The 25,691-nt window shown below is 37.1% G+C and overlaps 1 protein-coding gene across 4 annotated transcripts in view; it reads left to right on the top strand.

Moving 5' to 3' along the window:
* The window catches only part of LOC150080737 (cardiolipin-specific deacylase, mitochondrial), a 132,383-nt gene that overhangs the window by 45,610 nt on the left and 61,082 nt on the right, over positions 1-25,691 (top strand). For all 4 annotated transcript variants that reach the window (XM_090381018.1, XM_090381016.1, XM_090381019.1 and 1 more), the window contains one exon: positions 19,786-19,886. In XM_090381018.1, the coding sequence (XP_090237144.1) occupies positions 19,786-19,886 (101 nt within the window). The remainder of the gene's footprint in view (positions 1-19,785; positions 19,887-25,691) is intronic.

Genomic DNA, 25,691 nt, shown 5'->3' with positions numbered 1-25,691 from the left:
ACATACGTTCACCTTCCTTCAGGAAAAAGTACTGCAATAGACTTGTCTATCTGTTCAGCAACCTTGTATCCTACTCTTAAGTTGGCGATAAACAACGATCCACTACATAGTGATCATTTCCCCATAATAATTGAATTATTTAATAAGCCCTCTCATCATCCTACTAAAATTCCACATTGGCTCACTGATAAAGCAGATTGGCAGTCCTATAAAAAATTAACTAAGCTTGATCCCGAAATAATCCAAAATTCCATAACTGATGAAGCAGTTGACTATGTCACAAAAACGATATTACATGCAGCAGAACAAACCATACCGAAATTCTCTTCAAAGTTCCCGATTCATCCAAAAACCTGGTGGAGTGATGAATGCCTTGTGGCTAAAAAAGAGCAAAGCAAAGCTTGGAATTCTTTTCGCCGGAGTCCAACTACAACCAATCTCATTCAATATAAGCACGCTAGAGCAAGAGTGAGATATGTTAGACACTGCAATAAAAAGGCTGCTTGGATCCACTTCACTTCGACTATCAATCAAGCAACTCCTACACATAAAATTTGGAAAGCAATCAGAAAAATGAGAGGCAAATATAAAATGACACCTCTCTCTATCATGGAATGGAGAGGGCAGAATGGAAATGATCCTGCTGGAATTGCCAATATACTAGGTGAAACCTTTGCCAAAACATCAGCAATGGAAAGTTATACACCGACCTTCAGAAGATTGAAAACAAGTTTAGAAAAACAAAAGTTAAACTTCTCTTCAAAAGGAGATGAACAATACAATTTACCTTTTACCATCCACGAATTACATAGAGCCTTGTCAACATCTAGACGCAGTGCTCTAGGACCAGATAATATTCATTATTCCATGTTACATAAACTAAGTACCGAATCATTACAGTCACTTCTTCATCTATTCAATAGACTCTTCCTGGAAGATAAATTCCCTAATCAATGGCATCGTGCTATGGTCCTTGCCTTCCCTAAACCAGGTAAAGACCCTACAAATCCCACTCATTATAGACCAATCGCCTTGACCAGTTGCATTTGCAAAATTCTCGAAAAGATGGTAAACCGCCGACTGATCTGGTACCTTGAAAATTTCGATCTGCTACATTCTGCACAATTCGGTGTTCGACAAAACAGATCTACACTAGATATACTAGTCAGACTAGAGACCTCCATTCGGAATGCATTCCTCAGATCGGAACATCATGTGTTAGTCTGCTTTGATATCAGTAAGGCCTATGATTCCACGTGGAAGTATGGAATATTCTGTGAATTACATTGCCATGGACTTTGGGGTCACCTCCCGATTTTCATACAGAATTTCCTATGCAAGCGTACATTCCAGGTTTGATTTAAAACCTCACTGTCCCAAGTATTTCCACAAGAAGAAGGAGTTCCTCAAGGCTCTGTACTCAGTGCTTCACTTTTTATAATTGCAATAAACACCATTGCCGGACAACATCCAAACACTATTGATAAAGCACTGTTTGTAGATGACCTTAGTATTTGGTGTCATGCGAAAAACATGAATACTGTTGAGAGACAGTTGCAAGGGGCAATAACTAAGATCTGTTCATGGGCTCAGACTAATGGATTTCAACTTTGTCCGCAAAAAACATTTTGCATCCATTTTTGCCGCCAACGCAAACTCCACCCCAATCCAGAGCTACAACTGAATCGCCAACCAATAGCAGTTCATCCCAGCATACAGTTCTTAGGAATCACTTTAGACCATAAACTCACTTTCATTGAGCATATCAAAAGAGTAAGAACATCATGTGAACAAAAACTAAATATCATCCGGGTTCTCTCTGCAACTAAGTGGGGAGCCTTACTTTATTACGGTTATATAGAGCATTAATAAGATCGAAACTTGACTACGGAGCACCAGTGTATAGTTCAGCAGGACCTAGTGCTCTTCGCTGGCTTGACCCTATCCATCATAGTGGAATACACGTTGCTTTAGGAGCATATCGCACGTCTCCAATACATAGCTTATATGCTGATGAAGCACACGAACCCCCTTTCTCAATCAGGTGACAACAACTGATACTACGTTATGCCTATAAAATTAGATCTATGCCAGAACACCCAAACTGGCAGATACTTTTCACATCACAGCACAGCAGGTTATACCAAAACCGCCCTAATGCTAGCCGTCCTTTGCGTATGAGAATAAAACACCTCTTGGAAGAACTAAATTTAACCTTAGACAATGTGGCACGTACCCTCCCATCCTCTCTTGCTCCTTGGAATATCACTCCACCCTCATGTGACTTACATTTACATGAATGGAATAAATCTACATTGCATAGAGAAAACTTCTTGCAACTATACCATGCAGTGGTGGACCAGTTTCCCTGCTTTTCTGTAGTACATACTGATGGATCAAAAAATGATGTCCACGTTGGAATCGCCGCAGTTTTTCCAAAAATCACATTAGCTTATCAGTTGTCACGTGAGTTCAGTATATTTTCCACCGAACTAATAGCAATTCAGGTTGCACTGAATCATATTGAGTCCTCTGATATTAACAACAGCATAATTTTCACAGATTCTTTAAGTGCAATTCCAACACTAAAAAACATCATGAACATCACCCACCCAGTCGTGAAAATAATAGTCAGCTCTTTACATACCTTATCAGAACTTGGAAAAAACATATACTTCTGCTGGGTCCCAGGACATGGCAATTCCTGGAAATGAACTAGTGGACAGTGCTGCCAAATTAGCTCACCTACCACCTGAGAACAAGTGGAAAGTGCCTCATCAAGACTATCAACCAATAATCCAGGAAAAATGCATGTGCCAATGGCAGTTATCATGGGAAAATCAACCTAACAATAAGCTTCGAAGTATCAAGCCAAACCTTGAGCGATGCTCAAGGTTTGGCTTGATACTTCGCAGGTGCCTAGTCTCAAGGCCTTCCCGCTTCAGTTCAGTCCGACATCAGGAGGTAATATTGGCTCGTCTGCGAATAGACGAGCAGGTCACACAAATATCACTCATGGTTATCTTTGAAGAGGAGAGATACCCCCTCAATGTCATCACTGTAATACAATGCTCTCAGTGAAACATATTCTGATTGAATGCACAAAATATACAAGAGAATGCCAGAATCTTTGCACAACAGAAGATCCCCCTACACTTACTTCACTTTTAAATAATGAAACAAATGTCTCAAGCATTTATAACTTTCTCAAGATGATTAAAGTATATCACTTCCTTTAGTTAGTTAAAAAATTACTTTCTGGTTCCTCTTTTCCATTTTCTCTATTTGAGAAGAAATGGCATTCATACTTACCATATGTATGGTGCACTATGGCCATAGTTGCCGATGCGCCCAATAAAACCCGAAACAAACAGCTAAAGGCAAATTTCAGCACATCTATTCTACAACTGTCTTTCCTGAATTTGAATTTATCCCCCCTTAGGTTCGTAATCTGAACAAGTGGAAGAATCCCATCAGAATTCAGCGTGCTCAACCCATTCAAGGCCTTATACATCTCAATCAGATCACCTTGCAGGTGCCTAGTCTCCAGCCACTGCAATTTGCAGAACTTAAGGTTTAGGCCTAAATGGATGTCAGATGAACAAATGAGACACATGGCAGAGAAGAAAAATTCATGGGATACATATAAATTACCAGATGACACAGAAGCCTATGGTAAATATAAGCTGGTCTGTAATCAAGTCACTAGGCAGGCAAAGGCAGATTATGAGAAAACTTTGGCAAAGGATGCAAAGAAAAACAGCAAAGGCTTCTTTATTTATGTAAACTGTAGAAGGAAGAGGATGAATCAGATTGGTCCACTTGATATCGATGGTTCAACTGTTGATGATCCTGCTCAGGTAGCTGACAAACTGAATGAGTATTTTGCGTCTACATTCACACATGAGGAGTAATTCAGGGAGGGGAATCCCAGAAGTTTATTAAACTCTGACAGTGAGCTAAATGATTTTGTAATAACTGAGAGCAAAGTGGAGAAGAAATTGTTGAAGTTAAACATAAGAAAGGCACCTAGTGTGGATGTGATCTGTCCAGTTATATTAAAGGAGGCCGCAATGGAAGAAAGCAGACCCTTAGCTATAATTTTGAGAACTTCCTTGGACTCAGGGGTGGTCCCCCATGGACTGGAGATGTGCAAATGTGATCCCCACTTCACAAATGAGGATCAAATGGTGACACAAGTAATTACAGACCTGTTAGTTTAACTTCTGTTCCAGGGAAATTAATGAAGGCACTGGTTAAAGAAGCACTGCAGGTTCATCTAGACAAGACTTCAGTTATATTTCAGACACTGCACGGGTTTGTTAAGGGGAAGTCTTATCTGACTAATTTGATTGGATACTATGATGTGGTCACAGAGGAACTGGATGCAAAAAATAATTTTGATATCATATAGTTGGATCTTAGGAAAGCTTTTGATACTGTTGCATACAGAAGAAAACTGTACAAATTGGAGCAGTATGGCATTAAGGGTAAATTGTTGCTATGGATAAAGGGATGGTTGAGTGGGAGAAGGCAAAGAGTGGTAATCAATGGACTCTGCTGTTTGTGGACTTTATTATTCACCGAGTCCCCCAGGGTTCGGTGTTGGGTCCATTGTTGTTTTCTGTATTTATTAATGATGTTGATGAAGTTATATCAGGCTTAATGTCTAAGTTTGCAGATGATACAAAGGTTTGCAGGGTTGTTAATGACATTAATTATAGTAAGCTACTGCAACAGGATCCAGAAAAGTTGAGCAGATGGGCTGAGAGATGGCAACTGAAGTTTAACATTGACAAATGTAAAATACTCCATACGGGAAGCATTAACCCCAGAGTAATGTATCCACTGTGTGGTACTACACTGACGGTGGTAGAGAACGAAAAGGACCTGTGTGTAATTGTGCAATCAGATATGAAGTATTCTGAGCAGTGCAGATGGTCATTCAAAATTCCTGTATATCTTGTCAATGATATACATGAATTTTTCTAACAGGGATAAGGAGATGATTATCCCCTTGTATACAGGTCTGGAGGCTTCATTTTAAGAAGGATGTAGAGCTGCTGAAACGAGTACATAGAAAGGCAACAAGATTAGTGAATAGAAAAAGGGTTGCTCTTATGAAGAAAGGCTTAAGTTTTGCAAATTACAGTGTCTGTAGACTAGGCATCTGTGAGGTGTGATTAAGGTGTATAAGGCCTTGAATGGTTTGAGCTAGCTCAATGCTGATGGTATTCTATTCTTCCTCTTGCCCAGATAAATTGCCTGAGCAACATAAATTCAAATTGAGGAAAGACAGCTGTAGAATAGATGTGCAGAAATTTGCCTTTAGCCAATGGGTGGTTGATTGCTGGAACAAATTTCCATCTGTTGTTTTAGAAGTTGACTGCTTAAATAAATCCAATGAAGAACTAGACAAACATTTGGAGCAAATGGATGGGTGAAATGGGAAAGTTTTTTTTTTTTTTTTTTTTTTTTGGCTGATACTGTATAAGTTCACTTTCTTGCATCTTATGTCTCTGCTAATGCTAATGCTAATTTATGAAGCTTTGGTTGCCATTTACTTGTGAATCTTAATAGCTGTACATTTAGACATTTAGTAAAGCAGTGTGGTTCACTAAACACTCAGTAAATAGTACTAGTTCTATATGGATTTGCCATTAGTGAAGAACGTGTACAACTGTTTGTTGTTTATAGAAAATTGTTGTCAGTTTCTGGCCACCCAGTAACTTCAGTACCCGTGAAGTGAAATAAAAAGGAGTCTGTCTGATTTTTTTCCCCCTCATTGCTTACTGGTTAACTTCTGGTGGTAGGGGGATGAACTTGGGTGCCAATCTTCCAAGTGAAGTGGAGTGCATTAGATGTTGTTTTGGAGTTCTGTGTTTTTGGCATGATCCATTTTGAGAAGACCACTTTGTTGACTTTTGAGAAAATGGATGGGGCTACAACAGCCCCCATTTCACATCAGAAGGAATTTGTGGCTTATACACAATTCCTGTTGATTTTAAAATCCAGTCTATTAAAAATATGATTAATATCCCCCCCCTACACACATACCATCACTACCACAAAATCAAATAATTGCCTACAAACCTTGGAGATAACATCTTGCAGTTATCATCCCCAAGTTCTAGCAGGTAGTAAGTCTTCTTGAGCACTTCTGCTGTAATCTTTAAGCCTCTCTCTTCTGAGTATGTGAACCATGTCTTGGCACCATTGGGATGAAAGCTATTTTCTTTTCCTATCCCCACTCCTCTCCAGCACTACAGTACCAGAGCACCCACACACAGCTTTTACAGGAACAAAAAAGTTCTGTTTGTTCTCTGACACAACCACATAATTCAAAGGTGCTTGCAACTAATCATTTTTGACAAGAATACAATCATTACAGTATTTAGTGGTGACATGGGACTCAAACTGCAGTCAACTGAAATGTGTAAACTGCTGCATCCCCACCCAGATCTTTATAAAATCAAAATAAACAATCTATCAACAATATACATCCCATGAACAACATTGAAAGTATCATCTAAAAAGCTCAGCTATCAACAAAAAAACAATAGATTTCAAACAGCAAACAAATGTGGTTTATGCAATCCCCTGCACACCGGATTGCAATTGCATATATATAGGCAGTATGAGAACATCGCTACATACAAGAATCCAAAAACATAAAAGCAGTTTAAAAGTAGCCAAAAATAACAAAGAAAAAACAGACAGAACAGAAAAAAATAATAGTTCCGAATCGGCAACTCATCACTTAGACCCAGGACATTACCCCTCCTTTGAAAATGCGATAATAATTGACAAACAAGACAAAATTTAAATTAGAAACCAGTGAGACACTAGCAATGAAATCAACAAACAGATCAATAAACATACACAGTCCAATAATAATCTCTGAAGAATGGGACCTATAAGTTAAATTTTAATGACTGAACATAACGCCCCCTCCCCAAACCTAGGACCTCTATGAACGGGGACAGGTAGTCATGCACCCGGATTTCTGAGTGAAACCCTTTTCTTTCCCTTTCCTACCTTTTTTTCGCCAAAAAAAAAAAACATTTACAATTCCCAAACTATAAGTGTAATACGATGAGGCGGGAAATTCTTCCTTTCCCCCCCACCCTACTTCACCATTTTCTGACTACTCAACCCCCATGCTTTTGAAATAGGGCAATGGAACGTGCCCGGGCTATAAAAGACGGCCTCGACACGTATTCACCCTCCTTTGAAGATGGTATTAACGAAAAGCCCCCATCAGACTTCAGGACATCATCTCCCTTTATGCCTACAATTACTCCCCATGCAAGGATTTAGGACAAAAGCTGGCTTTTTCCTTCATCCTCCTTCCATATAATTGCAATTTCAATACCTTCTGAATTACACCTCTCCCGGATGCAGCCGTCCCTGAAGAAAACCCCAGGTAAGAATATTCTTTTGCCTTAAAATAAAATATATAATATTCTTAATATTTAATATTCCTTTAAAATTTCCAAAAATAGCCTATACTACCCTTTTCAAAAATTCCACAAAGTCTATTTTAAATCCATAATGAGATTGCAGATTCTCTACAAGGAAAAATTGCAATAAATTATTAGCATTTGTCCGATTTTACAAAAATTAGCGGGTCTCGACTACTCAAGTTGTCTGTCCAACTGAAAGTATCACCATGATTTTATTTCCAATTGCAATGTTTAACAACCAAGTTTGTCCAATGCCCTCTAACCTCAAAACTCAAGAGTTGCCCAACAAATAATGTTACCTGACAAGGGGAATGCCATTACAGAAGGAGCTCGGAGAAGCCACTGCATTATTGAAAAAGATAGGTCCATACATCTCTAAGACATCATCCCTCCACTCTAGAAATAGTGAACATTCGGCAACCTGGTTGGAGCTTTCCTCAGACAACCATGACCTTCCACACTAATTGCAAATCTTAATGGAAATAACCATAGAAGATCTGCAACTTTCATAACCATGAACCATGTAATTACTTTCATGCCATGTCAACAGGAACTGCACCATTTCTCAGAAGTCTGACCGCTGACAGCCATAAATAGCCAGTAGTCAAAAACTTTCTGAATCTTCAAAAACAATAAACTCACACTGCAATGCCAGGTTAAAGAAGAAATATTTCCATTGATATCTATAGGGCAGTTGAGCATCAGTTATAAATAATTGCTGTTAGTTATAACTGTTGCTCAACTATTATTGTTAATTTATAACATCAGTTATAAATAATTTAGCAGAACCCAGTTGTTCACAAAATTTCCTGCCAGTGCCATTGACATCAACATTTTGATGTCAGTGGCACTTTTTGTTATTTAAATTGAGAAACTTATTAATTGTAGTCTATTATACTATTGAATATAATAATATACAAAAACAGGTTAAAATCATGGTATGTGCTTTCCATCGTTGCAAAATATAACTGACATCTATACTTAGGCACAATATTTATAGCCCCTAAAAGGGTGACACTAAAGATGACTAGTTCTGCAGATGATCGTTACATAAAGCAGCCACATGAGAGGTTGTGTAAAGATATGTCTTGAGTTTCATATTTAAAAAAATTTTCAAAGAATACAGTTTGAGTATATACCAAATTATTTATCTTAGACACATGTTCTTGTTCTTGGGAATTTTTTGTACATTATCTACATGACATATCTTACCAGTCTTGTGATATTCCATTTCATATGGTTTTGTAGTATTTATTATGTCTGTACAAGTTTGAATTCATTGACTGATTTGCATGTGTTTGGATGAAAAATATAGAATGACTCGTGGGAACCCTACTCATTCCACCCAATATTGATCAGATGTGCAATTTTGATTTATATTGTTGTTATTAGAGTTGAAATATGTTTATTAGGACAGAGATTTTAATGTGCTGTAACACATAAAGATATATTGCCATTTAAAATGAGCATGACATCCTCTCAAAAAGTGTGTTTTTTTTTTTTTTTTATTAAGCTTTAAGTTTAGTTTTTTTAAGCAGTGCCACATGGTAATTGATTTTCCCATGCTGAAAGCTTTAATTCACATTACCCACTTCATCTGAATTCACAGGACTTATGACCATTTTTACTAAAATAGCCTACTATTGGTTCCATCATCAACAAGCCTCAAGAACCAGTCTCTTCTTTTCTTCAAGACTTTTGCCTATGAGTCAAGTGGACTGAATTTCAGTGATGTCCAGTTGTTCTGCAACAACCAAACCCTCTGCTCACTCCTTCACAATGGACTGTTAGTAACCTTGGATTTATCTCCATGTGCAAGATCTGAAACACCACATTTAGTATACAGGAAGTGATCACCCAAGTGTGAACCAACATAAACAGGGGAGGCGCCTCCGTAGCCAGGTGGGAAGGAGCAGCAGTGCGTAGCACACGCTTCTTGATTAGACCGGGGTTCGAGCCCGTCACCACCAAATAGGGAGCATGCGGAAAGGTCAGGGAATGACCACCGCACCGGAGCAATATGGCCTTAGTTGCTAATGCTCCTAAAAAAAAAAAAAAAAAAACAAAACATAAACAGGGATCATAGTGTGTGGCATCAACATCACACAGACAGAGGAAGTCCACCCGTCTGTGTCACCAGGCAATACTAGGTGGTGGATGACTCTCATTATCTGGTGCAAAAATCCATGATCAATCTCCAGAGCAATACTCTGGCAACCCCCATCTTTTCCATTATGCAGTATGAGTGTCTTCTGAAGTTATAACGAGCATCATGGTGAGATCCAGTTATTCCCTATGTTTAGAGGATACAACTTTAAAACAGTTTTTGCAGGTTGGATGCTAGATGGTCCACTGAACTGATCCTCTTTAGGAGGCATTCCAACTAGCCAGTATAATCTTGCAGCTCTGCTCTGCCAGCTAATGACTGGAGGGAGTCTGAGTAGAGTGAATATACCTATTAGAAAACAGCCCTTGCGTGTCAGGTTGCATGTCATCCAAGTTTCTTGTGACGACTGACTAACTGGTTAAAATAAATGAATGATATATACATAAGATAAAACAGAGATAAAATAAGATAAAAGCGTTAAAATACAATAAGATAAAAGCATTAAAATACAATAAGATAAAAGTGTTAAAATATAATATAATAAAAGTGTTCAAGTACATAGAAGCGTTCAAAACAATGTGCCTCTCTATGAAGAGGCACGTCATCTCAAAAGCTTCTATGTACTTTAACGCTTTTATTATATTATATTTTAACACTTTTCTCTTATTGTATTTTAACACTTTAATCTTATTTTATCTCTGTTTTATCTTATGTATATATCATTTATTTATTTTAACCAGTTAGTCAGTTGTTGCAAAAAACTTGGATGAATATACCTACTCCTTAACGTAATGTGTTCAAGCCCAAGTCAAGGAGCTGGACATATTCTTCCTGTGTGTACATAATACAGTAGAGCATTGATAACTTATCAATGCTCTACTCTATATTTGAACTCATCAAAAATACTGTTCTGGAGACTAAAAAATAAGTTCAGTAAGTTTAGAAATAAAAATACTGGCTTTAAAATCTGAGGGACCTCCTAATTTTTTGTTAAAATCCTTTTCACACGGCAAAGGTCCAGATATGAGTTCTCCCAAACTTTCCTCTCTGAGTGAACCACAAATAAATGGCATCTTCGAGAGATGAGTCATTAGCTATTCTCATAGTGGGTTTTATTTATTTATTTTTTTGTACCGTCTGAATCAAGTTTCAATGCAAACTTAAATTTTTTCCATGTTGTTTTTACTGTTTGTTTGTGGTTGAATTTTCGACCTCATAAAATTTTGCTAATGATGACTGCTTTCTCCCTTTTAAAGTCTTTAAAATCTCAGTCTTCAATTCAATTGTTAAAAATATCTGCTTCCTTTTAAAAGATGAAGAAAACTACAGTACGGTAAAATAAAATTTTAAAAACACTATTCAGAATCTTTTTACTCTGTATCTCACTTGAATGTATTGTGTTAGTTGCAATTTTTGCATGCCGTGTTCTTTGTTATTGATTGTCGCTTATCTTTTTTTTACTGTTTTAGCTTTTACTCCCCCAAATGTCAGTGAAAACAGAAATATCAGATTACAAAGTGTTATGTTTAGTTAATAATGTATGTGTATTAAGTTATGTACGTAAGCGTAACTTTATTTTTATTTTGTTAACCTGTGAATATTCTTCCAATTTTCACATATCATTCAATTTTGTTAATTGGTAAAGGAAAAAAAGGTATAAATTTGTGCTTTATATCTTCATTTTTATAGCCTGTGGATAATAGTCCTCCGATTTTCGATTATTAGAATTGCCATTTAATAATAGAATCAAAATTCAATTTATGCTGGCTTGTTCAGATCATTGATGTTTCGAATTTTCGACCCTCTACTGCCCGGATTTCCAACCTGTAGGTCGTGACACCCAAGGGGGTTGCAAAGTGTTTTCTGGGGGGGTTACCGTGGTTATTTTTAGTTGCAATTATTTTTATAGGATATTTCACCATGAAGGTTTTCATCACTTATTTATTTCAATATGGCATATGACTACACTGCAATATTCTACTAGTGGTTGTAACACTGATTTTTGATAAATGAAAGGAAGTGACTTAAGTCCACTGCAGCGGATACTTAAAAAATATTAAAAGCCCTCCATGTTCATATATATTAAACATTTTATATTATTTTAATTATTTGCTATGATGGACCTTGGTTCACTCCCTAAAAATAAAATATACAAATGCAGTGTTATCATTAGAATACAATTCTATGTTACAAATAGTAAACTGAAAAAAATATTTATTATGATGCAAAATTCAATATCAAAATTCATTTTTAATCAGTGTCACGATATGTGAATAACAGACTGTCAAATACGGACCGTCGAATAAAGGTGAGTTGCTCTCTTAACGCAATTGAAGATCACCCTGTATATTTTGCTGATGCCGCCATGTTTGCAATGATGTAATTCAATAGTGTCCGCGATGGGCCATCTAATGCAAACTGGCGCAAACTTAGTTTGCCAATAGTCAACAATCTTTAGTTTGTGCCATGATGGAAATCAGCCACTCACTGTCAAGTGCGGGTTAATTACTGCTTGCACTTTCTAAAATCTAAAGAGCATCAGTAGGTCATCAGTCCGTGCTAAATCCGTACCCATCAAGAAAAAAACGTAAATATTCAGAATACTGTCTAAAATTTGGCTTTACCATCTTGATCAGCAATGGCATAGAGAAGCCACAGTGCATTTTGTGCAATGTCGTTCTCAGTGCTGAATCTATGGAACCTTCAAAACTAAAACGTCACTTAGAGACAAAGCATTCAGAACATACTAAAAAGGATTTGGAGTTCTTTCGACTCCACGAAACTGGTCTCAGACGTTATAGACTTGATCCTACAGGAAGTTTTCAGCAATAGAGCACAGTAGCAGTGCAAGCATCATATGAAGTTGCATTGGAAATTGCCAAACAAAAAAAACCTTACACGATTGGAGAAACGGTCATCAAACCCTGCATGTTGAAGATGGTGAAGCTAATTCTCTGGGAAGCCAGCGAGATAAAGAGGTGACAAATATCTCTGTCCAATAACACTATTCAGAGGCGCATTTCAGATATGTCTGTAGACATGAAAGAGCAGGTTTTGAATGAAATCAAAGTTTCGCCATTTATGGACTTAAGTTCATGTTCTCAGTTGCTTGTCATCGTGAAATATATTAATTCAGATGACATCAAAGAAGAGTTCCTGTTTTGTAGTGCTCTTGAAACTACTACAAAAGGCAAAGATATTATGGAGAAGATAAATACCTTTTTTGAAACTGAAGGAATACAGTGTAAAAACATCTGTGGGGTTTGTACAGATGGAGCACCAGCTATGCTAGAGTAAAAGTTGGGCTTTCAGACAAAAGTGAAAGAGCTTGTTCCCCAAGTAAAGGGCATTCACTGCATGATTCACTAATATGCTCTTGCCACTAAGACTCTTCCAGCTCCTCAGCAAGAGGTACTTGATTCTCTGATCAAAATTGTGAATTACCTCAAATCTGGAGTCCTCAACACCCGTCTGTTTAAAGGACTCTGTAAAGACATGAATTCTGATCACAAGGTTCTTCTTTTCTACACTGTTGTATGCTGGTTGTCGAAAGGAAATGTTGTCAATCGTGTCTTTGAGTTGAAAGGTGAAATTAAGTTGTGCCTGGAAGTGCAAGGGAAACATGATCTTGTGGCTTACTTTAATGATGAAGCTTGGAAGAAAAGAGTTGTTTACTTATCAGACATTTTAGACCAGCTAAATAATCTGAACCTGAAATTTCAGGGAAAGGAAACACACATTATCCAATTTCAAGACAATCTTCAGGCATTTGTATGCAAGCTGCAAAACTGGCATTAGAAAGTAGATCTTGGAAACATTGCCATGTTTTAAAAACTCTGCAGTGTGGCAGAGGAATCTGAAGGAGGAGATTACTGGGCACCTTAAATTCCTTGTAAAGGAATTTCAGTGGTACTTCCCTGAACTTACAGAAGAAGCTGCACTGCTATGAAACCCATTCTCTGCTTCCTCGAATGTAACCAGCATTCTTGATGAAGTACAGGATGAATTCTTGGATCTGCAGAAAGATTCCTTGGCACTTAATTTGTTTTATGAAAAATTTCTGACTCAGTTCTGGTGTGCCATGTATCAGTCATATCCAAATGTCACCATGCTTGCCTTTCAAGTTTTACTTCCATTTGCCTCTACATATCTCTGCGAGAGTGGATTTTCAACGCTTCTTCATATCAAAACAAAGGCAAGAAACAGACTGAATGTTGAGGTTGGCTTTAACAAACGCTCAGCCACAAATTTTGAAGCTGGTTGCCCAGATGTAAGTACAACCATCGCATTAAATATTAGGTTAGAATTATATTCTGAAAAATCTATTTTTAATGTGTTTCCTTTACCCTATTAAAAATGCCTTTTTATGCAAATGTGGTGGGGTCGCGACTCGAAAAAGGTTGGGAAACACTGCTCTACTGTATACAAAAATTTCATCAATCCATATATGTCCCCCCCCCCCCTCACACACACATCCAAACTAAATGCATCATGAATAGTCAAACTATTCTTGATATATACTATTCATTCCCCAATTGAACTTGGCTTCTGAAGAGTGAGGACCCTCCCCCTCTCTCTCTCTCTCTCTCTCTGCATACTCTTCACAAACCAGTTTTTTTTTGAGTTGAACTTTTGCTTAACTGAGTGCTATCTTTTGGTAACTTATAATTATTGTGAAATTTAATATTATAAATATTCTAGTCTAGGATATTTTAGATAGTATATTGTTGTATTATTTGTATTGCATTAAATATTATTGTATTTTTTATAATTTAGGTTTCTTAGACATTATATTGTGGTAAGCATTAGCATTAGCATTAGCATTAGTAGAGGCATTTGATGCAAGAAAGCAAGCTTATGCAGCATCAGCCAAAAAAAAAAAAAAAAAACCACTTCCACTTCACCCCTCTGTTCGTTCAAAATACCTGTCCAGCTGAGCCTTAAACTTATTTAGGCTATCAACCTCCACCACACGGGATGGGAGTCTGTTCCACCAACCAACCACCCGCTGGCTAAAGGCAAATTTCCGCACGTCTATCCTATATCTGTCTTTCCTCAATTTGAATTTATGCCCTCTCAGGTGATTTTTCTGAGCTAGAGGAAGAATCCCATCAGCATTGAGCATGCTTAAACCATTCAAGGCTTTATACACCTCTATCAGATCACCTCGCTGGTGCCTAGTCTCCAGACACTGTAATTTGCAAAACTTAAGCCTTTCTTCATAAGAGCACCCCCTTTGTTCCATTCACTAATCTTGTTGCCCTTCTCTGTACTCGTTCCAGCAGCTCTACATCCTTCTTGAAATGAGGCCTCCAGACCTGTATACAGTACTCTAGGTGTGGCCTGACCATTGCCTTATACAATGGAATAATCACTTCCTTATCCCTGCTGGAAAAATTCCTGTATATCATTGACAATACTCCATGAGCTACTCTTGCAGCCCATCTGCACTGCTCAGAGAACTTCATATCTGCCTGCACAACCACCCCCAAGTCCCTTTCATTCTCTACCACTGTCAGTGTAGTACCACAGAGTTGATACATTGCTCTGGGGTTGCTGTTTCCCATGTGTAGTACTTTACATTTGTCAATGTTAAACTTCATTTGCCACCTCTCAGCCCATCTGCTCAACCTTTCCAGATCCTGTTGCAGCAGCATAGTGTCAGTAGTGTCCTTGACAACCCTGCCAACCTTTGTATCATCTGCAAACTTGGCTTATTAAGCTTGATATACCATCATCAATATCATTTATAAATACAGAAAACAATAATGGACCCAACACTGAGCCCTGAGGGACTCCACTAATAATATTAGTCCACGATAAGCAGTGTCCATTGATTACCACTCTCTGTCTTCTCCCCCTCAACCACCCCTTTATCCATAGCAGCAATTTGCCTCCAATGTCACACTGCTCCAATTTGTGTAGCAGTCTTCCATGTGCAACAGTATCAAAAGCCTTTCTAAGATCCAAGTATATAATATCAAAGTTATTCCCCGCATCCAGTTCTTTTGTGACTGCATCAAAGTATCCAATCAAGTTGGTCAGGCAAGACTTGCCCTTAACAAAACCATGCTGTGTCTGAGCTATAACTGAAGTCTTGTCTAAATGATCCTGCAGTGCTTCTTTAACCAGTGCCTCCATTAATTTTCCTGGAACAGAAGTTAAGCTCACAGGTCTATAATTACTTGTGTCAGCCTTTGATCCTCCTTTGTGAATTGGGGTCACATTTGCACATTTCCAGTCTATGGGTACCTCCCCTGAGTCCAAGGAAGCTCTCATAATTATGGCTAAGGGTTTGCTTACTTCCTTTGCTGCCTCCTTTAATATAACTGGATAGATCCCATCCACCCCGGGTGCCTTTCTTGTGTTTATCTTCAACAGTTTCTCCTCCACTTTACTCCCAGTTATTTCAAGATTCTGTAGCTTACTGCTAGAGTTGAATACACCTCTGGCATTCCCCTTGCTGAATAACTCCTCATGTGTGAATGTCGATGCAAAATATTCATTTAGTTTGTTAGCTACCTGAGCAGGATCATCAACAGTTGACCCATCAATATCAAGTGGACCAATCTGATTCATCCCCTTCCTTCTAGCATACATACATATATATATATGTAAGCATACATATATTTGTTGATAGGCAATTAGTTTTTATTCTTGAACTCAAAAGGTTACTAGGAGATTAGATTTTAGTTTAGATTTCAAAAGCAGGTCTCTCATTGGTAACTTAGCTAGTGTACTCATACTTTGATGGAACCAGTTTGGCAACAGTTATTATAACTAAACTTAAACATCATTCAGTATATTGTGATAACTTTTTGTAATTTTAGTTTAATTTTTAGAGGGGGGAACATTTTTAAAGATACTATTTCTAATAGCTCTCTTATCCTTGACTTTTTGACAGTGCTTATTTTGATATTTTTATTATTTAAAAATAAATGTAATTATGGTTTCAACTAGAAGATGTATATAGCATGTCACAGGATGTCATGATTGATGGGGATTGTTGCTGACAATTCTCTCTTGAGTTACAGCCTTTTTACTTCAAATCACTGCCGCATGTATGCAGAACTTTCTCTAGCTGATGGCAATTTTTGTCTGTGTACTGTTAGGCAAGATTGAATTACTGAAAAACAGAAGTTAATACCATAGAGAAAAATCAAACAGGGGGCATGATAATGATCTCTTTTATCGTGTCTATCCTTGTTAAATGATTATACATACTACCAAAACTCATCATACCCTATTTTGGGTGATGCGACATTTATGTTGGGTCCTATTATATGCCAGCATTAGTTGTCCTAACCCAAATTCAAATTCACTCATTTTACTGAGAACACCCCTCACACTACTATAGACCCAGTTAAGACTAAGCATTCTTGTATTGTCTACTACTGTAACACACTTCTTGAAGTTATTTATGCTTGTTTCCTTAGTATTAGCTTCCCAATCATTTGAAAATTTCACTGCTCTCAGCACATCTTGCCAGTATCAGTTGTTATGGCAACAATATTTCAGTGTTTAAAATGTGTATAAGTGAAGGGAATTAATATGAATTAAAATATGCTTGCAGAACACATACTCACAAATACTGAGTTGTTGCATTTGTGAACTAAACAGCCAAAAGATAATCTTTTGACTGTTCAGTACACAAATCCAACAACTCAAAAGCATCTGTTACAAAGGAGGAAAGGAAATACATTCATCTTGCCATAAAGAGACAAGCTATGTGTATTTTTATGATTCCAAATATCATTTCCTTCTATTTAAGTGTCATTACCTGCTACAAGATAAGGTTTATTATCTTCCACTTCAATTTACTCACATAACACAGTGTTATGCAGGCAGATCCCATGCTCTATCAAACCAAAAATGCTGAGATATAATTGTCATGTCTCATGGCAGTTAATATATTAAGGTAAAGAAGAATTATTTCCATAAAAACATATGAAATACCTTTTTTTTTGTAACTTCTTTGCTTCTTTTTAGGTAAAGAAGGGTACAATGTTGCAGATTTTGTTAATTTGATCCTATGATATGTAGACTGACTACTGTGATTTGTAACAAAAATAAATTTGCCATAGGTACAGTTATTTAACCCTGAATATATGATCAATATATTTTCCAGTGATTCCAAAATGTACTGTCATTTCTTTTGTTAAAGAGCTTGATAGACTACAATCTAATTAGTCAGATGAATACACAATCACAATTTTGCATGCAAGAATGTGGGGCAGAGCTAAGTCCTTTATTCGTTCCTTTCCTTAATTGAGAGATACTAATGATCTAACTTTGCTTAAGGCAGCTTTTTATTTGAAGAAAAACTTTGCAATAGGTCTTTCTCAATTTTTTTTTATAATTTCCATGATAAAGATGAGATTACTCAGCAGTTTGTTAATAAAGTAACCAAAGGATGGCTTACAAGCAGGAGAAATGAATAAAAACTTCTTACCTTTATGTTAGGCATAACCAATGAAATCAAAGAGACTATGTTAAAGACTGTATTTCAAATTTAAGTTTAGCATTTGTTAAGGTCAAGGAATTGGAAAATTTCTCTTTTGATGCCTCTGACCATATTTTCATCCCAGAGTATAAACAGAAAATTTATTTATTGTTTATATATATAGTTTAACAAGATCATTAAGCTTATAATTTACCAAATGAAATTTGTTAGCTCAGAAACTTTTTTTTTTTTTTTTTTAGTACAGGTGTCCCTGATATTTTGGAGATAACCAGCCAACTTTTAAAGTTTTGAACTTGGGAAAGGGAAAAATGAAGGCAAAGGGAAACTCAGATGGTTATTTTTTTTCTTATACAAGAGTGGTATAGTAAAAAAAAAAAAAAAAAAAAAAAAGAGTATAAAGAGTATAAGGGTTATAAAATTTTCACTGGATTGTCAGGTGCTGCACTATTGGGTGTTGTGGTCTGTGTTTCTGTTTTTGAAGTGGCAATAGCTGCACTGAAGCAATCAGGCACCTCCGTAGCCAGGTGATCAGGAGCAGCAGTGCGTAGCACACGCTTCTTGATTAGACCGGGGTTCGAGCCCGTGACCACCAAATACGGAGGATGCGGAAAGGTCAGGGAATGACCACCGCATATCCCCAGAGCAATATGGCCTTAGTTGCTAATGCTCCAAATAACCAACAAGCAAACAAACAAACAAACTGAAGCAATCAGGTTCTTTTACATATCATCATGTTTTGAAGTACTGTTTATTTGTTGTGCAACATGAAAAGAAGTGCATCATGATATCTTCAAAACATGAGAAATTGATGCCATTGAAAAGACTGTTGTCTCTTTCTTCATAAACTTTAATATTACTAGTGGAAAATGATGCAAGGAAGTAAGCTTATATTGCAGCATTTAGTGTGTCATTAATCTGTTGTAGAAAAAACTGGGTGCAAGTCCTTCCATAAGTCCATGTTTTTATGATAGGTTAGACCAAATGAAATAATTTAAAAATTATAATTTTTATAATTATAATTAAATTTTTATAAGTTAGACCTATGAACCTTTTATAGAATAGGCTAAAACAAGTCCCCTCAGTTTAGTTAATTTCACATATAGATAGTCAGAGAGCTCTTCCAACCTAATTTAAGAACATGATGATGTACAAGTTAGTGCAATTGCATTATTTCAGTACATAGCCAACTACTTAAGTAGTTATAAACTGGCATCATTAAGTATATCTCATATTGTGAATACCTTCACAACAAGTTGCCATGATATTGCACTACCTCAAATAAGTAATGCTTCACCATAGGAGAAGACTATTGTTACTTATTCTCAGCAGATACCATCACCCATACAGCACCGTTTCGGAGCTTATTGGTTACTCATCAGTGGGTGGGTGGGCAGGTACTCTGGTGTTGCAATGATGACAACTCAGTTGCGAATTATAAATCCACAATATGAGAGATGCCTGATGGTGTGGAGTAATTTAGATTACGGTATAGTTTAGGGCTAAAGCCTCGGGTTATGTAAAGAGTTTAACTAATGTACAAGTTAGTGCAATTGCATCATTTCAGTACATAGCCATGATGAGGATAACAGCATGATAACACCTTGAAAATATTTGTTCATTTCATTGGCTAAGTACAGTGTGTATCATTTAACCAGTTTGTATATAAAATATGAATCTGATTTTAAAATCATACTTTTAGCATCACATTAATTTATTATTACTTTTTTCCTTATTATATCATTGTCTAGGTTGAAAATTATCAACATTATCAAATTTTAGATGGGCATTTCTTAAGTCCCTTTGTGCAATATTTACCAGAAGTAGTACCTAAGGAAGCACACACTGCCAGGTAATGATCCTTAAAGAAATTAAAAAAACAGTTCCAATTACTATTAGTATTAGAATGGCCAAATGATTCAAGAAAGCAGACACTTTTGCAGCTTTCAAAAAAAAAACAAAAAAAAAAAGTCCTTAATCACTAATACTTTCCCCATCACCAAAAAGCTTTATCAAACTCTCCACCTCAGCCACCTTGACAGGTAATTTATTCCAGTCTTCTGTTACTCCCTCAGTTTTATATTTGTGTACCCTGTTTTTATTTATTTATTTTTTTCTCTCTCTTCTACAAATGTGAATATGCTCCCTCGAAATTTTACTACTCCTTGACAATACAAGCCTTATACATCACAATCAGTCAAACATCCCCCCCCCCCAAAGATGTCTTTGCCAACTTTGCATTCTGCACCAATCTGGATGTTTTTTTTTTTAATCTTCCCTAAAAGTTCTGTTGTTTGCAGCTATGGTCTCCTGACCTCAATACAGTATTCATTAAAATGTAGTCTCACTATAATTTTAGTTAGAGAGAGACAATGACATCCTTTTCCCAACTTACAAAGATCTAGTCATAGACAAGACAGCATGTGCCTTCCTAGTTGTCTGTTTACACTGCATGATAATTTCATATCTGATTCTGTCATAACCCCTGTCTCTCTTGTCCTGAACCACTTTTAACTCCTCCCTCCCTTGTAAGCTTATAAGTAACTCCTATATTTATTTTTCAGTGAAAACCTTACATTTAGCCATGTGAAATTTTAATTGCCATTTTTCATGTCAAATCTGCAGCCATTCCAAATCATTGGAAGCAACATGGCCTTCTTCCAGTCATTAACAACCTTTCTCACCTTCAGGTCATCAGAAAACTGTAACATAGAATGAGCAGCAGCCTGGAACAAGGGGTGCTTGGTGGTTTCAGGGACTGATGGCAGTCATCATGAAACAAATAAATACATGGGATGTGTTAGGGTAACTAAGAATAAGAATAGGTGCATGTATACTTGCTTGTACACCAGTGCTAGCAGTATAGTAAACAAATTTGATGAATTTGAAGTGTTGGTCAAAACATCAAAGGTGAGTATTGTTAGGATATCAGAGACGTGTCACAGAGTTATTAAGAATGCAGAGTTGGAATTTGGGAGTACAACGTGTACAGACAGGATAGGAAGGGAGGAGGTGTTGTGCTGTTAATTAAGAAAAACATAAAATCAAAGGAAGTGCATCCAGTTGACATAGATGGACAGTGCAATGTTGAGTCAGTTTGGTGTGACATAAGCACTGGGAAAGTAAAATAAGAGCAGGAGTGTGTTATTAGGCCTAATGACTTGAATGAGTACAATGAACAATTGTACAGAGAAATAGAGTGGGCTAGTAAATCAGAATGTCTTATAATGGGGAAACTTCCCAGATATTGACTGGAACATGTGCATTGGTCACTCACACATTAGCAACACTTTTGTGGATTTATTGGATGATTGCTTTCTGCAGCAGAATATTCAAGAGGCAACCAGAGAGGGTAATACTCTTGGTCTGGTTATCAGCAGTGATCATTCGCGTATTAAGAATTTGCAAGTAAAGGAACCACTAGGTGGCAGTGATCACAGTGTACTGATGTGAGATTTACTTAAAGATATAATTACCTTCAGGGTTAAAGGAAAGGGTTTTTTCTAACATAAAGGTGACTACAGTGGTCTCAGACAGTTTTTAAATTCTGTACAGTGAGACCAACTGATGATGTTACCAACAGCAAATTCTAAGTGGGAAGCCTTCAAGGAATTAATCGTAGAAGCTACTAGACTTTTCATACCTATTAAGAAATATTGTTCGAGGTTTAGGCCTAAATGGTTGTCAAATGATCTAATGAGACTCGTGGCAGAGAAAAAAAATCCATGGGATGCATATAAATTATCAGGTGACACTGAGGCCTATGGCAGATATAAGATAGCTGTAATCAGTTCAAAAAGGAAATTAGGCAACAGTAGGCAGATTGTGAGAAATCTTTGGCAAAGGATGCTAAGAAAAACAGCAAGGATTTCTTTACTTGTATAAACTCTAAAAGAAAGGGGATGAATAAGATTGGTCCACTTGATATCAATGGTTCGACTGTTCATGATCCTGCTCAGATAGTTAATAAACTGAATGAGTATTTTGCATCTACATTCACACATAAGGAGTTATTAAGGAAGGAAAATGCCAAGTGTTTATCAAATCGTAACAGGGTGCTTAAAGATTTTGTAATAATTGAGAGCAGAGTGGAGGAGAAATTGTTGAAGTTAAACATAAGAAAGGCACCAGAGGTGAATTGGATCTATCCAGTTATATTAAAGGAGGTGGCAAAGGAACTAAGCAAACCTTTAGCCATAATTATGAGAGGATCCTTGGATTCGGAAAGTCCCCACGGACTGGAGATGTGCAAATGTACCCCAATTCACAAAGAGGGATCGAAGGGTGACAGGAATAATTACAGACTAGTTAGTTTAACTTCTCTTCCAGGTAATATAATGGAGTCACTGTTAAAGATGCATTGCAGGACCAGACAATATAAGGCGATGATCTAGACAAGACAGCAGCAATAATTCAAACAAAGCATGGGTTTGTTAAGGAAAAGTCTTATCTGACAAATTTGATTGATACAGTAAACCCCCGCTATTCGCGGGGGTTACGTTCCTGAGAAATTCCGCGAATACTGAAAACGCGAATACTGAGTTATGGCGCCCATGGTAATAAAAGGGTTCCGTTCCAAAGTATGAAATATATAACAAAAATTAGTCTAAAATTTTGTCTGTACGTATTATGTGTATTTACCTACATAATATGACTATGTACATAGACAAACGTAGAGAGTAAGTACATAAAAAAAAAAAGCATAAGGCATCGAAATGAAAATAAGAAACAATTTATTAAATGTAATACTGTACATATTTATTAGACATTTTAAAGAAACCTTTCAAAAACATATCAAAAACATGGGTTGCTGGGCGAAAAATAACCATATCGATTTTTAAATCTTTCAAACCAGCCTTTGCTGGCTAAAAAACTTATCCCGCCAGTGCTATCACCAGTTTCACTAAAGTGTTGATAAAGGAGTTTTGCCTTTTCACGAATGATAAGTGAACTTAACGGAATTTTATTTTGAGTTCGGTCTTCTATCCACAGATTTAAAGCCTTTTCCATTTTTTCTAATTTCACATCATGAGTTACAGAGCAAATTTTTGATGCAATTAGCGCGTTTTCACGGACACTACGGCGGATTTTTTCTTCCGATTTTTTGGTTGAACGTACCATTGACTCATTGATTTTATAATGTTTTGCCACTGAGGAGACACTTTCACCATTAGAAATTTTGTCTAACAATTCAGTTTTACTCGCTAATGTCATCACCTTCTTTGATCTTTTCACAATTCCCTTTTTATTCGCGGCCATATTTTTGTAGGATTAGAAAAGAACTTGTCCACAATAAAGTCACTTTCTTTTAACTTTAACACGCTCGAAAAAGTCTGTTTACATCAACACACTGCAAAATGGTAGATTTTTCACTTTTGTAAACGTATCAATTAAAAGCAAGAGATGAAACCTTCTATGACAAGCGCATTACACATACTGAACAAGGATTAGCTTGAAACATCCGCGCTCGCGATTTTGTCACCCCCCCACCCATTGAGCGCAGGACACTTCCTTTTTACACCTTTTAAGTTATTTTTACTCATTTTTAGAGAATAAAGCACAATTACAAAATGAGGAGGCACACTTGATACACATAAAGCTGTGAGCGTGTAGCAACTGAATAAACAGCACCATAAAGGCAGAGACAACTCTATTAACACCTCACTAGCTCACATTTTACATTTCTGGGGGTTACTACCATAAAACAATAAAAACAATTTCCAGTTGCGTTCCTGCTAGTGGAATCTGTTATAAACTGGTAGTGAACTCTATCTAATTGCATTTGCGATAATACCGATAGCTGGAATTGTGTTGGTTTTTAAGTTATTATGGTGAAATGTGTTTCCCCTTCACTGCTATAAAAAAATAAATACATTTTCAGAATCTTCTTCATTCCTATCGTGTTGCGTTCAGTTGGGGTGATTCCGCGTTCAACTGCCATTTCTTGTAAACACAAAGGCGAATCGTGCATATGCGAATTCAGTTTGTGTTATATAAGATATCGTTCCCCTATTTATAAATCGTGTAAGATCGAATTAGTGTGGTGTAAACACGTGTTATACGACGACTGATTGTACTACTCTGTGGACTGGGCAAAATGATTTTAGCCACACCCATGTTTTTTTCATGGCGGAAAATGTTCACGGCGCTTTAAAATTCACATTTTTTTAGGTTTAAATCAGCGACCGCGAATACGCGAAACCGCGAATACAGATACCGCGAATAGCGGGGGTTTACTGTACTATGATGTAATTACAAAGGAACTGGATTCAAAAATAATTTTGATATCATATACTTGGATTTCTGAAAGGCTTTTGACACTGTTGCACGTGGAAGACTACTGTACAAATTGGAGAAAAATGGTATTAAGGGTAAGTTGCTACAATGGATAAAAGGGTGGTTGAGTGGGAGAAGACAGAGGGTGGTAATTAATGGATGCTGCTCTTTGTGGACTAATGTCATTAATGGAGTCCACCAGAGTTTGGTGTTGGGCTCGCTGTTGTTTTGTATATTTATCAATGATATTGATGAAGGTATATCAGGCTTAGTGTCGAAGTTTGCAGATGATACAAAGGTTGACAGGGTTGTTAATGACAGTAGTGGCAGTGTGCTTCTGCAACAGGATCCAGAAAATTTGGGCAGATGGGCTGTGGAGTGGCAATTGAAGTTTAACATTGACAAATGCAAAGTACTGCATATGGGTAACTCCAAAGGAACATACCAACTGTGTGGTACTATACTTAAGGTGGTAGAAAATGAAAAAGAGTAATTGTGCAGTCAGATATGAAGTTCTCTGAGCAATGCAGACATGCTGCAAGAGCAGGTCATGGAGTTTTTTCAATGTTATACAGGAATTTTGCTAGCAAGTTAAAGGAGGTGATTATTCCTTTGTATAAGGCGATGGTCAGCCCCCATGCCTTGAGTACTGCATACAGGTCTGGAGGCCTCATTTTAGGAAGGATGTAGATTTGCTTGAGTGTGTACAGAGAAAGGCAACAAGGTTGGTGAGGGGAATGAAGGGATCCTCCTACCAAGAGAGACTTTAGTTCTGTAAATCCCAACGGCTGAAGACTAGACACCTGTGCGGTGATCTGATTGAGGTGTATAAGGCCTTGAATAGATTGAGCACACAGAATTCTGATGGATTCTTCCACTTGCTCAGATTCCAAACCTGAGGGGCATAAATTCAAATTGAGGAAAGACATCCGTAGAATAGATGTACGGAAATTTGCCTTTAACCAGCGGGTGGTTAATTGCTGCAACAAACTTGCATCTGTCATTGCAGAAGTTGATAGCTTAAATAAATTCAAGGAGGAACTGGACAAACTTTTAGAGAGAATGGTTGTGCGAATTTTTTTTTTCTTTTGGGTGATGCTACATAATCTCATATGCTTACTTTCTTACATCACATGCCACTATTACTATTATCTTCCACTGTACTTCCTTGTCAATATAATCATTGGGCGGAGGACAACAGACATCCAGAATGTTTAAAACTTTTGCCAATGGTTGGTATTTGTACCTATGAGGCTGAAACTCATTCCTATCTTACCCTAATTCATATTTTCTGATTTGAGATCTGCTGTGGGTCAGTAATTTATGGACCTAAGTAATTTGGGACCAAATTGATTTGGAGGACAGTAGTCATCCACACAAC

The sequence above is a fragment of the Mastigoproctus giganteus genome, chromosome 9, assembly GCF_048544385.1.
Source record: "Mastigoproctus giganteus isolate SK-2022 chromosome 9, ASM4854438v1, whole genome shotgun sequence".
Lineage (NCBI taxonomy): Eukaryota > Metazoa > Arthropoda > Arachnida > Uropygi > Thelyphonidae > Mastigoproctus > Mastigoproctus giganteus.
This window is presented reverse-complemented; position numbering and strand designations above follow the sequence as displayed.